Source organism: Narcine bancroftii, chromosome 2 (assembly GCF_036971445.1).
Source record: "Narcine bancroftii isolate sNarBan1 chromosome 2, sNarBan1.hap1, whole genome shotgun sequence".
Lineage (NCBI taxonomy): Eukaryota > Metazoa > Chordata > Chondrichthyes > Torpediniformes > Narcinidae > Narcine > Narcine bancroftii.
Genome location: NC_091470.1, coordinates 161129889 through 161145033, shown reverse-complemented (window position 1 = coordinate 161145033; position 15145 = coordinate 161129889). Strand labels below are relative to the sequence as shown.

Genomic DNA, 15145 nt, shown 5'->3' with positions numbered 1-15145 from the left:
CTGTACAACAGGCTTTAATCCACAAAGACTTCCACAGAGCCAGGCTGGCTGTGGCTGCAGCAACTCTGAGTGAGGCCTCGGGAGGACGACGCAGGCTTATATCCTGGAGGGCGATTGACACCCGACTGGGTGGGGCATGATCCCTTCAGGCCGACTGATTGACAGCCGGCCATATGTTGTCCTGTCCCTTTACACTCCTGCAGGTACAGAGGTTGCCCCCTGCGGTAGGCTGGCAGTGTACCACCACAGAAGGGTTCAAGCCCGAAACGCCGGTTATTTTTTTTTTAACCTTTGCTACATAAAGGACACAGCTGAGCTTCTCCAGCGTTTTGTGCTTTTCCTCCCTAAAACTATTGAATTTTTAAAATATACACATTTGAGTGGGGAGAAAAACTTAATTTCTCAGGTAAATAATTCAAGTACAAAAAAACAAACACTGAAAAAATGAAAACAGTAAAGACATGAATGAAAATTCTCACACAAAGAATATTTGGAAATTTCTGTTCCAAAAGACTGTGGATCTGGAACAATTCAAGACCAAAGTTTGATGGAATTTTGTTCAGCAAGATGTGCAAATAACAAGAGTTTTACTTCAGAATCTACTTGAACAAATTACTTACTCACATCATGTATACCAACCCCCCCACCCCCCACAAAGATCTCATTGTACATAATGATGTATATTTCCGTGGTCCATTCAATTTTTGCCCAACAGAACTTTTAAATCTGTTCCTTTGCCTTTTAAATGCACAGTTTGGTTTTATAAACTTTCCTTTTAACAGCTGACAGGGGCAGAACTCTGCACATTCTTCCTGTCCTCGTTAATCAATTAGTCCTCCACTTTTGACCATTATTTAATAGAATGGAAACTGGTTTGAGCAGGATGTGTCAGGTTTCTCTTGTTTCTGGAAGCAGGTGAAGGTCACCTTTGGAAATAACACGGAAGGTGAGCAGCCTGACATTTGATAGCGGGCTTGTTTGTGCAAGGCATCAATGATTAAGCAGTTCGTCGAATCTTGGAACATGACAACTCACAATGGAATTTGCAGGGAAAGCAATTGTGTCGGCCGTTTTTGTGATTACCGTGACTTTAATTTACAGGTACTATAGAGTAAGAGCTGCCAATGCTGCTCGAAGACGCACTTTGGGGAGTTCTGACTGCCGAGGGTCATCGGAAACTCTTGCAAGCAGCTCCACAGATGCAGAGCCTTGTTCTCAAAGACTCGACAGGCAGGGGTGTGTCAGTGACCTTGAGAAACGGGACTTGACAACCCTGTCAGCAGATAAGGGGGCTGACATCTATGGCACTGGCAGAGAGGATCTCCAAACTACAGGTGAGCTGAACAATGGGACTGGGCAAGCCAAACGCATTTGGCTGCAGGGGAAAGTTAGGCGACTGGGTATTTCTGAAGTCATGATGAATCATCCGGCAGAATCCAGGGATAATGACCTTCCATCAACTACTGCCACAGCTGATGTGTGTGCAATAAGAAACTTCCAAGCTGCGAGGGGCAATGAAACAAATTCCAACCAAAATACAGGAGCAGTTAGAGTCAAGTGCAAAAGTGGCGGAGCTCTACGAATTGTTGGGGAGGAGGATTATTCCAACGGTTTCAGTCCTCGAACAGGGGCCGAACAATTGGTTGCTTATTATGGCAGGGCGACTCAGCTGGGTCAGAAGTCTAGCTCCTGTGATGTTGTGAGTGCTGAGGATGACCCGAAAAATAGAAGCCTGTCTGCAAATGTTAACGATCTTCTCATGTCACCTGCTTCTAATGCCATTAAATGCACTCAGTCTAAACCTGCAAAGGACGAGCCACCTGAATTTGCAGAAAATGACATGTTGGAGGGTCTCATCAGCAGGCAATGCACAGCAGGAATTGCTGGGGAACATACGAATAACTTGAGTGCCTGTAAGATATACCCTGAAATTAAAATTCAAGGATCTAATACTCCATCTGTTCAATCTACATATCAAGTCAAACATGAAAAGACCCAAACTGGCAGTAGATCAGAAGGTGAGCTAAATATTTTGCAGCCTGGCGTGGAAGTGAATCATAACACCACATCAGCTTCAGAAATGACAATCGAGGCAAATGAGTATCAGGAAAAAAATAGCACCTGTTCCGTTGCTCAAATTACAACAGATCAAGTTCCGGTTGATACAGGTCACCTCAATGACTCAGCTTTCTGCAACCAGATGAGAGACAAGCCAGGGGTTTATCGTTCTTTGCATGCAATCCAGGATAATGCCTCACAAGGCTTGACTGTCAAGCCAAAAGTTGTCTGCTCCTCATTATCTGAACACCCAGAGGCCTCCGGTATTTCTTCCAGTTCAGCTGAGTCTGGCATCAAGGTAAGGATGGAGGAAAGAACAACTCACAGAAAACGCAGCATTTCGGCAATTGCAGAGAGCCCAGCATTTTTAGTTGACTTCCAGTCAGAGGCCCAGGTTTGTTCCGAGGAGAGCCACTCGGGTGGCTTTAGTTCCAAAGCACATTCAGTTGGTGACCTTAGCTCCAGTTCTTTGGGCTCTCTGGTAGATTCACTGTATTCGTCTCAGCCAGACCTCAGCAAGGAAACAGCAGTGGAAATTGTTGCTGGAGCCAATTTTATTCCCATCCTTTTGAGCAATCAATCTACTGTTGAAATCATGAAATGTCGTTTGGATCTGGGGAACTGCTATGAAATTTTGTGTGTTGCAAAGAAACATAACCTCAGGGACCTACAAGATGCTGCTTATCAAGTCATGAGTGACAATTACTTACAGGTTTTGAAGGACCCAAGTATTTATGGTCAACTCAAATTAGCTGAAAGAGAACTGATCCTGTCGAGAAGGATGTATGGTAAAAAGTATTTGATGGTAGCTGACGTGGATGTCCATGAGAATGTCTGGAATAAGACAGTAGTTCAACACCACGCAGAAGGCCAAACCACTGTTAAGCAACTGACACCTTTGCAGAACAATCACAAAATTTATTATTATAATAATGAGAATGATTCCTGGTATCCATTGGTTGACCTGGAAGTTGAATCAATCTCCAAGGATTGTGCCGTATGCACCATGTATAATTATCTATTTATTGTGGCTGGTTGTCAGGGGTCAGGTAAAAAAATGAAACTGTCCAACAAAGTATTTTGCTACAATCCAGTGACTAACATTTGGAGTGAGATAAGTCCATTAAAGCAGGCTAGGCCCAATTGCAAGCTTGTTGCTTTGGATGGGTATCTCTATGCAATTGGAGGAGAGTGCCTTTGTACAGTGGAGAAGTACGATCCCAGAACGGATAGGTGGACCTTCACTGCACCTCTACCTCAAGGAATCTTTGCTGTTACGCACAAGGCTACTGTGTGTAATGGTGAGATTTATGTGAGTCGGGGCATCTCCTACAATCAGCTTCTCAGGTACAATCCCAAAGAAAACACATGGAATGATTGCATTTTGATGAGCAAGAAGGACAGGACCACGGACATAGCAGCTGTCAAAAACTTCATTTACAGGTTTGAGGTGAACCAGGATTATGGCATCAGTGTGTTCCGGTATAATATTATTAGCAAAACTGGTCATAAATGTGCTAGCAAAAAACTTTGCAAGATGACACTATTTCAGTGTGCTGTCATGGGTGACACTATTTACTGCATAAATAAGCAGCTCATGATGCAGTTTGTAGCTCATGAGATGTCACCTCATTTTAAAGCAGAAGATTGCACAGTCCTTCCTGGAGCGAAAGGAATTCTGTTTCCCTTTGTTCTTACTCTGCCAGAGAGAAGCAAGCTGCAGACCCAAGTGTAACTTCTGTGGAAATTCCATAGAAACATAGAAGATAGGAGTAGGAGTAGGTCATTCGGCCCTTCGAGCCTGCTCCACCATTCAATGAGATCTTGGCTGATCTTAAAGTTCAGTAGCCTGTCCCCGCCTTCTCTCCATAATCCCTAATTCCCTTATACTGAAGAAATATATCTAATTCCCTCTTAAATATATTCAATGAACCTGCCTCTACTGCTTTCTGTAGCAATGAATTCCACAGATTCACCACCCTCTGGGTAAAGAAATTCCTCCTCATCTCGGTTCTAAATGGTTTGCCTATTATCCTCGAACCATGGCCTCTCCCACTGTTGGAAACATCCCTTCTGCATCCATTCTGTCCAGTCCTGCCAGAATTTTATGTCTCTATGAGATCCCCTCTCAATCTTCTAAACTCCAGCAAGTACAATCCCAAATTGCACAATCTTTCCTCATAAGTTATTCCTGCCATTCCAGGTATCAGCCTTTGCACTCCCTCCATTGCAAGAAATGATGGTCTAAAATTGCTTGATACATAATACTGGAAATATTCAATGGGTAAAATAGCATCTGTAGAAAGGGAAATAGTCAACATTTCAGATTGATGACATTTCATCAGATAAAAATCATTGATCTGAAGTAGTAAACCCTTCTATTCTGCACAAATGCTGCCTGCACCCTTCAGCATTGCCACAGTTTTGTTTTACTTCAGATTTCCAGAATATGCAGTTTTTTTTTTCTTTTTGACATGGCTGTGCGTTGGGTGTTCCAATAGCAACATATATCTGGCAACCTTTCTCTCCAGCCTTTACACCGTAAGGTAATCCTTTTCGGCCTGGAAGTCATTCTAGATTGGACCATTCCACAATAGTTGGTCATTAGGAAAATTAGTGAATGAGATCTGCTCTGGTTAATTTATCCCCATCAGCCTTTTTTTTTGAAGGAAGCAGAATTTCATGTAGAAATCTGCAAAGGGATCAATAGTCACAATGTCAGGTACCGTTGATGCTTGATAGAGGGAGAATTGGTGATTTAGATCTCTGAATTGGAATTTATTGTCATGAACATTTATTGTTTTGTGACTGCATCACAATGAAGACATTTACATAAACCACCTTACAAAATAAATAAAAATAGTGCAAGAATAAATCAAAGCAAGGCAGTGTCTGTGGTTCATTGCTCATTCAGGAATCTGATGGCAGAGGGGAAGAAGCTGCCCTTGTGCCAGTGGGTGCTCATCTTACAGGCTCCTTTACCTTTTCCCTGATGGTAGCAGAGTGAAGAGGGCACAGCCTGGGAAGTGGGGCTCCTTGAGGATAGAATCTGTTGAAGTATAGCCAACTGTGGTGGATCAGAGAGCAAGGACAACTTTTCCAACCATTAATCAGCTGGGCTGTACTCTAGGGTCGTGGCATCATAGAGAGTCACAGGGTCATCCAGTCCAGGCCCTCTCAGCCCAGTATCGACAGTTTTTATGTTCCTTCTCACATCTCCATCAACTGCACAATCATCTGATTTTTCTGTCACACTGGAGGCAACTTACAATAACCGATGAATTGACCAATCAACACGGAATGTGGGAGATGTGTGGTGGGGGGGAGGGGGGAGGGTAAGTCCGCAGAACCTGGAGGAAACTTACATGGTCAAATAGAGAACATGCAAACTCCATTCCAACTGCATCGAACTGAACCCAAATCTTCAGATGTGTGAGGCAGCAGCACTAACTGCTGCACCACTCGCAAAGTGTAGGTGGTGGAGTAGTTAGATGGGACGTACTTTGTTGCCAATCCAATAAGCAGTTCCAATTCTAGTTCTGAGGTAAACCTGCGTCAGACTTGAGTGAATGAGATCAGAACAAGTGACAGGGTATAAAAAAAAAACCAGCAATGTTAATTTGAATCATTTAAACAATGTTTTGCAAAGTGTCCTCCTTGATAATGTTGATAAAACCGTGAATTATCCAGATTCTCAATATGAAAAGTTCTCTTCTTAACTTTATGACGATCATCGAGGAAGCCAATTGTCAGAAGAAGATTTTTATAACCCTGCATATGCCATGAGCAAGATTTTATAGGCTACCATCTGCAACATATTACTCTCAGGCTCCCTAATACTTTCAGTCTACTGTATAAGAATATAAACATTCAGGAAAAAGTTCCTTATGCTGAACTTCCCCTTGTAGGGAAGCACAGATTGTGAAGATGGGCCAAGCCTGCAGTTTTCTTTTACACCTGGACTGCCACATCAAGAATCCAGACGCCCGTTCCCATGATTGTTTCACCACTTGAATGAAAAGTTAAATCTTGATATGTTCTCGGTATGTCCAATGGTATCCCTTGTCTGCTCTCAGACACCCACATCCTGCCCTTTTGTAGATGCAGCAGAAATATGGAATAGTCAGCTCATGGTAAATCAAAGCTACTTTTGGAAGCAGCAATAATTGACCGAGCTTCTTATACCCCTAAGTCATAGACTCTTTTTTGCAAATTTTTGGACTGGGGACTGACATATGGAATGGCGTCTAATATATGTATGATATTCATGATGTACTTTCCAATTATTTAAATCATTTGACATAGAATATTTCTGTAAAAGGAAAACTTAACTATTCCCTATTTTGTATATTTCTGGACAGTGATTTTGTCTAATGTGGCATTTTTCTCTCAATTGTAAACAGAGCCATTTCGGCCCATGAGACCGTGCCACCCAATTTGCACCCAATTAACCTGCGCCCCCAGTACGTTTGGAAGCGTGGGAGGAAACCGGAGTCCCCCTCCCCCCACCGGAGAAAATCCATGCAGATACGGGGAGAACATACAAATTCCTTATAGACAGTGCGGGATTCAAACCCCTGATCGCTGTAAAGGTGTTGCGCTAACTGCTATGCCCATCGTGCCATGGTAGAAATGACACTTATTGGGTTTTCAACTCATTTTAATCAACAGAAGAACACATTAAAACCATGATCATCCATAATCATTTTATTCCTTCATTGCTTTCCTACACTGGGATCAAATAGATAGCTCTGGACAAATCTGAATATTACAAATTAACATTGTGATGCAGCTTACTACAAACTACCCATAAGTACCATATTTACCAATGCACATCCATTTGAACAAATAATTTCTGTCTAGGATGCAAAATTGTGCCTTGAAATAGATTTTGGGACAATGATCCATTATGATTTGTGGTTTAATATTTTGTAGCTCAGGATAAAATGTTGTCAACCAGATAGTGAATGACAATATGCCAGACCATTTCACAAGGACAGTACATTATGAATGAAGTCAATGACCTTCCATTCAATCCCTATCCCTGGAACCTGTTCAGCTCCCTCTCAAAGATGTGCAGAGAGTCCGCACGAGCCAAGTCAGCAGATACAGAAGTTCACTGTAGGAAAAGGTTAAAAACCTCAATGTCTAACCTATTTGTAATTTCTCCATGTTTGAGCTCATCCCATAATCCTGTCCTAACAATAGAGAAGTTATAAATTTCTTTCCTTATCTGAGTCTCATCAAGAAACCTTGAAGTCAATGCTACTCTATGACCAAATTCCAAACTCATTATTTTCTTAAGCACTTACAGCTGATAAATTCAAACTCCCCCCGTCCTTTGTGTCCAGATTAAAAATGCAAACAATACAGTAAAACCTCTGGTATGCAGAATTCAAGCAACCGGCAGACAAATCGAGGAATACAAAGTTAAAAAATGAAAATAAATAGGAATAAAACAATAGGTAAAAAAATACGTAAGTTTAAAATTGTAAAAGTAAATGTTCTTGGAAGTAAATATTCAGTCAGCGGAGTGCATTGGTGGCAGATAGCTCATAACAGCTGTTTGAATTAAGTTATCGTTGAATAAAATGGTGTCACCCAGATTGATGCAGCTCGCTGCTGGGGTAACTCTCTTAAAGTGTCTCCTTATCCAAGCTTAGTGAGAGTTTCCCCAGTCAGAGGCTTTATCTATAAACTTAGGGGAGGTAGGGGGTGTTAATTATCTATAATGTCATTGTTTGTCTTTTTGGCTGCTCTGTGGAGGGGAAGGAACCTGCAAATGCAGCAATGGGTAAATGTTTTCAAAGAAGGTGACTGAAAATATATAGACCTTAAATGTGAAGTTTGTTCAGGGTATAGTATTTTCGTCTTTTAAACTCTTTATTCTTATCGCAGATAAATTAGTTAGGAATTGTAAGAGTAACTCAAGCAACTGTAAAATACACATCAGGCATCTACCAACCTTCAAAGGACCCAGATGCCAGGGATTTTACTGTAGTTTTTAGAATTTTTTATGCCATGTTTGGCAAGTGTGACATCCAGCAAGCATTATAATTCAGATCTGGTATCCCAAACCACAGCATGGACAGGAACCTGCAATAGCATAGCACCACTCATCTCTCCTCACTGAGCAGGCACATTGTAGTTCCCATTAATGGGGGTATGAATATTTCTGCATACATATCTTCCAGTGCAAGCGGTGTTCATCAACACTGCAGTGATTTGTCCTGTCTAGCTGTGGAAAAATAATTAGTGTGCAACTGTACTTTATGCTACTTGGCATTTTCTTTGAAATCTGAAATGTTGAAAGTGTTTTAAAATAATCTTAAATGTTCTGGTGAATGTATTGGTGGTAAAATTCACTGATCTTTGAAATCAAATATACTGCAAGCTAATAAAACTATTCTCATGACAAAGCAAAGACAGACTTCAGAAGGAAATTCTTTAAATGTTATTGTGAGATTTTTACTTGGCCACAGACTCAGCTTTACCTCATATTTAAAAAATCATTGTTGTAATTTCAATGCCATTTTTGCCCCCAAACCTACCCCACTTCCCATGTTGAATCAAACATGACGATGTCCAGTTAAGATATATTAAAAAAACAACCCAATTATTGTTTCTATCTCAGAATTTATTGGCATGAACATGTCACAAAATTTGTTGTTTTGCATCAGCATCTCAGGGCAAATATTGCTCTAAATTACATTCAAAAATAAATCAATAGTGCAATAAGTTAAGATTAAATGAGGTTGTGTCTGTGGTTCATTGTGCATTCAGAAATCTGATGACAGAGGGGAAGAAGCTGTCCTTGTGCCACTCGGTGCTCGTCTTTGGGCTCCTGTGCCTTTTTCTTAATGGTAGCAGTGTGACGAGGGCATGGCCTGGGTGGTTTGGGTCCTTGAGGTTGGAGGTTGCTTTCTTAAGACACTACTTTTGTAGATGTGCTCAAGGCAGTGAAGACTGGTGCCGATGACATTGCAAGTTGGGTTAACAACTCAGCTCTCTGGAGATTACTTCCTGTCCTGAGCATTGGGACCTCGAGGCCAGACAGTCAGAAAGCTCTCCACGGTACACCTGTAGAAATTTTCAGCAGTCTTTGACGACGTACAAAATGTCCTCAAACTCCTCACAAACTATAGCTGCTAGAGAGCCTTCTTCATGATGGCATTGAAATCCAGGCCTCAGGAAACATCCTCAGAAATTACCTCCACAAATGCCTCCTGACCTGATGAATATTTCTGGTATCTTCTGATTTTATTACTCCCAAATCCTGTAGCTGGTTGCAGTTCTAATCAAATAGGCCAGTCTTCCTCTTTTGTCTTCACCATCTTCTTCCCCCTCCAACCCATAATTTCATGCATTCAAAATCCCACACATATTTAAGCAAAACTGCAGGTGAATGACGGAGAGCACGACACAACTGCAATGAAAATGCAAGGAATGTTTTGGACATTACAAATTCCAGAAAGTTGGCTATTTTTGTTCAGAATCCTCCAGGTATCTAATAGACTAATGCGGAAATGAGATCAGAAGGTTCAGTGGTTGTCATCACTACCACTTATCCATCATGTGTTCATGGTCCAGAGAAGGTGTAAGTCATTCGGGCTTTCAAAGCATATGCAAAGCCATCAAGTTCAAGTTTATTGCCAGAAAGTGCAGTAAGGGAAGTTGTTTTGCAAGGGTTCCAGCAGACATTTCATATGTAGCACACAGAACAAATATGCATAATTATAGAGATCCATTGGTACATTATTGCTCTGAGGTTCATTCAGAGCCTGATAATGGTGGGAATTAAACTTTCTTTGAATCTTGTGATGCGATATCTCACATTCCTGATTTGCGGGGGGGGGGGGGGGGGGGGGGGAGGGGAGGTTGACATGAATGTGGCAGGGCGGGATGAGTCTTTTAACGTGCTGGCTGCTTTTTCAAGTTGGGGAATGTGTGAACCATTTTCCCAACCCTACGCAGTCTCTCGCAGTCTGGGGCAGAACAGGTTGCAAACCATAGATTGAAGCACCCCGATAGGATGCTTTCAATGGTCCACCTATTGAAGTTGTTAAGGGATGTTGGTGTCATTAAGTGCGAGGCTGAGAATTTGTTTTGTTTAAGCTATCCCATGACACAGATCTCTCACTCAAGCCCTCACCTCTGCATTTTCTCTTCAAACATGCTCGACTCACTTATCTTTTACAATCTACCACAGCAATTCAAGACCCAGGACAAAACCATCACATCATTTGCCAGAACTTGATCCTCCTCACACCATTCAGACGCACAATCCACAGTATCACAGGAACTCCCACTTTCTGCATCACATGTCCAATTCCATTCATAAGCCCCCTGGGTCAACATTAGCTGACTAAGAAGCCAGGAATCCCACTCCTAATCTCCATCCAGTTACTTCTGGTGAGAACTGCATGTGTGTATGGAAATTTGGTTAGATTTATTTACAGTGCTATTTGTAACTGAGTAGCTCACAAATGCAATGTGAACACACCCAGATTTGGCAAATGTCCAGATCAGATCAGATCAGAATCTATGTATTGTCAGGCAATAAAAGAGAAATGCAATATTACACAAAATTGCCTTTAGTCTACCACAGGCAACAGACTTCACTCCATCGAAGACATCTACTTGAGGTGATGGCTTAAAAAAGCACCCTCTATCCTCAAAGAACCCGCCCCCCACCACCACCCAGGCCATGTTCACTCTACTACCATTGGGGAAAAGGTACAGGAGCCTAAAGACGAGCACTCAGCGGCACAAGGACAGCTTCTTCCCTGCTGCCATCAGTTTCTTGAATAAGCAATGAACCAAATAAACTGCCTTACTTTTCGTGCACTGTTATTTTTATTTTTTACAGTAACGTAAGATGATTTTAATGTATTTTTCCACTAGGACGCTACCGCAAAACAGTGAATTTCATGACTTGTTCATGACAATAAATACTGATTCTGATTCTGATAAGGCAGACAAATATTCACCATTAGCATTGCCTGATGTTCCTTACGGTCAGAGAACGAGAAGCAAAAAAGAGTCCCTCAGAGGCACTGAGAGTCACCTCCAGCGCTCCTGCAGCCTCTGTATCTGCAGTTCAATTCAAACTATTGGCAACCAAAGCCTAAATCCAAACCTCCAACACAATGAGGAAGCCTTCAGTGCCCAGAGCCATTTGAGAGCCTTTCTGTCCCTCAGCACCATTTTGAATCCCAGTTCGAATACCTAGTTCTCGTGACCTAGTCTCCAGCAGCCTGCAGTCTGGTGTGAGTCCTTTAACATCAAGTCGCCAGCAGCACGCAGCTGGTGTAGGTTCCTTGCCCATATCTCACCGCCTTGCTGGGTCCCTCAGCTGCAGAGCCCCTCACTGGTCCACAGAGTTGGCGTCAGAAGAGATCTAATTGGGGGCATGAGGGTAACTGTGGGGTGGGGGGGAGGGACACACACTGCCATTCAAAAACTCACTCAGCAGGTGGGGGAGGTAGCGGATGCCATACCTGCCATGGACCACCTCCAGCCACCATGCTGTCGCACTTTCCCCTCTCTCTGGCATCTCAGACAAAGGGGGCACATTAACTCATGACCACCGAATGCCCTCCCCCAATGACTCCAAGCCTGCTGTCCACCACAGTGGTCACCATCCTTGTGTCGGTTCCTCTGCTTCTCCTTCTCATTGTCAGCTCCTCTGACAAGCCATTTAAAACCTCCACAGAGCTGTCGGCAGTAGGACCCTTTGGGGTAGTGCTGTTCTACTCCCTGTTTGCCCCAGGTCCACACCAACAGCGGCACTGCTGTTACAGAAGCTCTGGTAGCACCGCCATATATTTTTTCACATTGGTTCCTGCCTCAGTGGTACCACTGCTCCCAGGTGAGAGTTGAAGTAAAAATAAACAAGGCAGAGTATGATTCATTCTGCCCAATTTAAATTTTAAGTTTATTTTTAATTTTTTTAATTTTAAATTTAGAAATGCAGCACTCTCACAGGCCAATTCGGCCCTATGAGTCTGTGCCATGCAATTTACACCCCATTAACCTACATCCCAGTATGTTTTTTGAAGTGTGGGAGCAAACCAGAGCCCCCATGGAAAACCTACACAGACACAGGGAGAACATACCAACTCGCTCCAGACAGTGCGGGATTTGAACCCAGATCCGGTCCCAATCGCTGGCTCTGTAAAGGCGTTGCACTAACCACTGGCCCAACCCTTCTTGGAGGATAGCATGAACTTGGAGAAGGTACAGTGGGTACTTACTGGAATGGTTCCAGAGAAAAAGGACTGCAGGAATGAAAGACTGAAGAAACTAGGTATCTTCTTACAGCACAATACCTCACAAAGAGAATAGATGTGTTTGAAATTGTGACTTATTTTGATTGAATAACTGGGGAGAAATTGTTTCTAATGTAGGAAGATCAGCATAGGACATTGATTTTCAGTAAAAGTCCGAGAGTCCAGATGCCCAAAATCTGGACAACCCGAGAATGTGGACGTCCCGAGAACTCTTGACCGAAATCCAGACCACCCCAGAATTCAGACTGCTCAAAAACTCTCCGTTTTTGCGCGCAAGAGACCATGTGGAAGTCGTGGAAATTGTTTTTTTTTGCACTTTGGATTATTCATGAAAAAATGTTTTGTTTATAAACTATCAAATTTACCTGTTTATTATCCTTAGATGTGAATTTTAAAACTACTGCCCAAGAATCCGGAAAATCTGAAAATCTGGGACCAACCAAATCACTGAGCAGTCCAGATATTAAAATTTTTACTGTAGTATCATTTTCAAAAGAACTAATTTGGAGGGTTTTTTGCTATGATGTGCATTTGGTTGCGAACTGAAATTCACTGCCTTCATGTCTGGTGAAAGCAAAATTTAACAGCAAGTTTCAAATGGAATTAGATATATACTTGAAAAAGGAATAAAACTTGTAGGGCTGCAGCAAAAGGGCAAAGCATTGGATCAAAGAGCTGGCATAAATACAATGACAAAATGTTTCCAATTCCAATTCCACAGACACAATGCAGTCCAAGAAATAGCACCCTCTTCCAGATTTACGATTCCCCCCTCCTAAAAGTATACATTTCGCACAAGTAAAATAAGATTTACTTTCAGCTGTTCCTCGTCCTTCTGCTCCTGCTATTTCACAGATTGCAGGAGTCGGCAGCAACTGAAACTGGATTAGATATAAATGTTGGTTAGTCAAGCTTGCAGGGCAGAGGCACTAAGAGTAGATTAAACATTCTCCTGCACTTGCTTTGCTACAAGCACACATAATGTTTAACAATAAATAACTAGCTGCAGTGGAAGGCAATCCTGTGGGAGGCAAACCAATGTGCTACATTGAACCTGCAATTCAAAATGAAACAATAGGAATAGAAAATGTTCTACAAGTCCGTTTTGTTTAGTTGCAAGCAATTGAACACAATTTGCATTCAAAGTTATCACATAAAACATTGTGATTTCTCCTACAGGCAATTACATGGAGTTGAAATATACATCAGCATTATTTGATTAAATGGTCGAATGGCCATTTGTTCCCGTAAATCTGTTGAGTATTAAGCCATTGCCGAAAGAAGACGGAAAAAAAAAACAACAATGTGGCTGCTTTGTTTTTCATGCTTGTGCCTTAATGAGAAAAGATGCAGGGACAGAATGGAATAAACAAGAACACAAATTCTTAATTTACCGTATATACCGATATATAAGATTGTCCTTATGTTTTTCTTCTTTCTGAGAGATAAATGCTGTATATGATGACTTGTGTATGAGACGAACCCCTGAATTTCCACATAAAATGTAGGTTTTGAGCTATACTCACTGTATAAGGCACTTTCCCAGAACCAGAGGTTCTGTACCAAGTATAAAATCCGAACCTTAACAGCAAAGTCTCAGTGCTCCCCTGTGCCAAGTATAATACCTGAACCTTAAAACCAAAGTCTCAGTGCTCCCCCGTGCCAAGTATAAAATCCGAACCTTAACAGCGAAGTCTCAGTGCTCCCCTGAGGGGTCCAGCTGCCCAGTCTGCCTGACGCCAGCTCTTTAAAGGCTATAAACAACCTGCTGATATAATTTAAATCTTTACTGAGTAATTTTGCTTTTAAAAATATAGTGAATTTGTATATTAAATGTGCCCAGCAGCATCACTCTACTGGTCAGCAGTAAGTGCCAGACTTGGGGTAATCTTATAACACGAGTATCGCTGAAAACCTACATTTTGGGTGGAAATTCAAGGGGTCAACTTCTGCACAGGCACATACAGCACCTCTCAGAAAGAAGTTCGATAAATGACCAGTTCCTGGGGTAAATTTCAACTCGAGACTTGGAACAGATGGGCATTATCGTGCTGAGCAGCAGTTGCCAGACGGTGGCTCCCAAGGCTTGATGAGGGCCTCAAGCCCAAAACATTGGTTCTGTATCTTTATCTTTGCTACATAAAGGACACTGTTGGACCTGCTGAGTTTTTCCACTGTTGCGTTCAATCTCCATGTCTGCAGACTTCCGTGCTTTACTCCTGTGGCTCACAAGGTCTGGATTGGCATCCCTAAAGGTAACCCTGCAGCCAGGAGGCAGGAACAGCTCATGTTACTCCCATCGAAGGAACGTACAAATGGAGCAGCGCCATTTGCTCCAGTCGATCGGTGCTGGTTGGCACTGTGCTTCGCACAGGTCCCTTCCAGTTTTGCTTCATCAGTGTATCTGTCAAGCCTTTGAATTGCCTGATAGTCAGAAATATTATGAAAATGCCCTTTGATGAATGACTGAGCATTGTGAGTAATCTCCTATGAATTCTTACTCACAGTAGCATCACAGATGTGGTTTTCTCATTGGTGAGAAAGGGCAAAATATATGTCTTTTTCACATCAGGACCAATTTTTAAGTCCAATTGCATTCTAAATGAAGTATCACATGACAATAAGGCAATCTTTACCTTTGCTTCATTTCTGGCCTTTTTTGTAGATTTTCATTCAAGTGTATTCCCTCTTGTGTGTTTTGTCTGACAAACATTCTAAGAAAACATACAAGTTGTTTCTATTGTGGAAGAGGAGGAGGCTGTGCAAGATCATTCTGATTTGGTATTTGCTGGCCT

At 42.1% G+C, this 15145-nt stretch overlaps 1 protein-coding gene across 1 annotated transcript; it reads left to right on the top strand.

Moving 5' to 3' along the window:
* The first annotated feature begins 921 nt into the window (after positions 1-921).
* Positions 922-8690, top strand: klhdc7a (kelch domain containing 7A). Its single transcript, XM_069918988.1, has one exon. The coding sequence runs from the start codon at positions 1037-1039 to the stop codon at positions 3791-3793; it is 2757 nt and encodes a 918-aa protein (XP_069775089.1). The 5' UTR covers positions 922-1036; the 3' UTR covers positions 3794-8690.
* The last annotated feature ends 6455 nt before the right edge of the window (positions 8691-15145 follow it).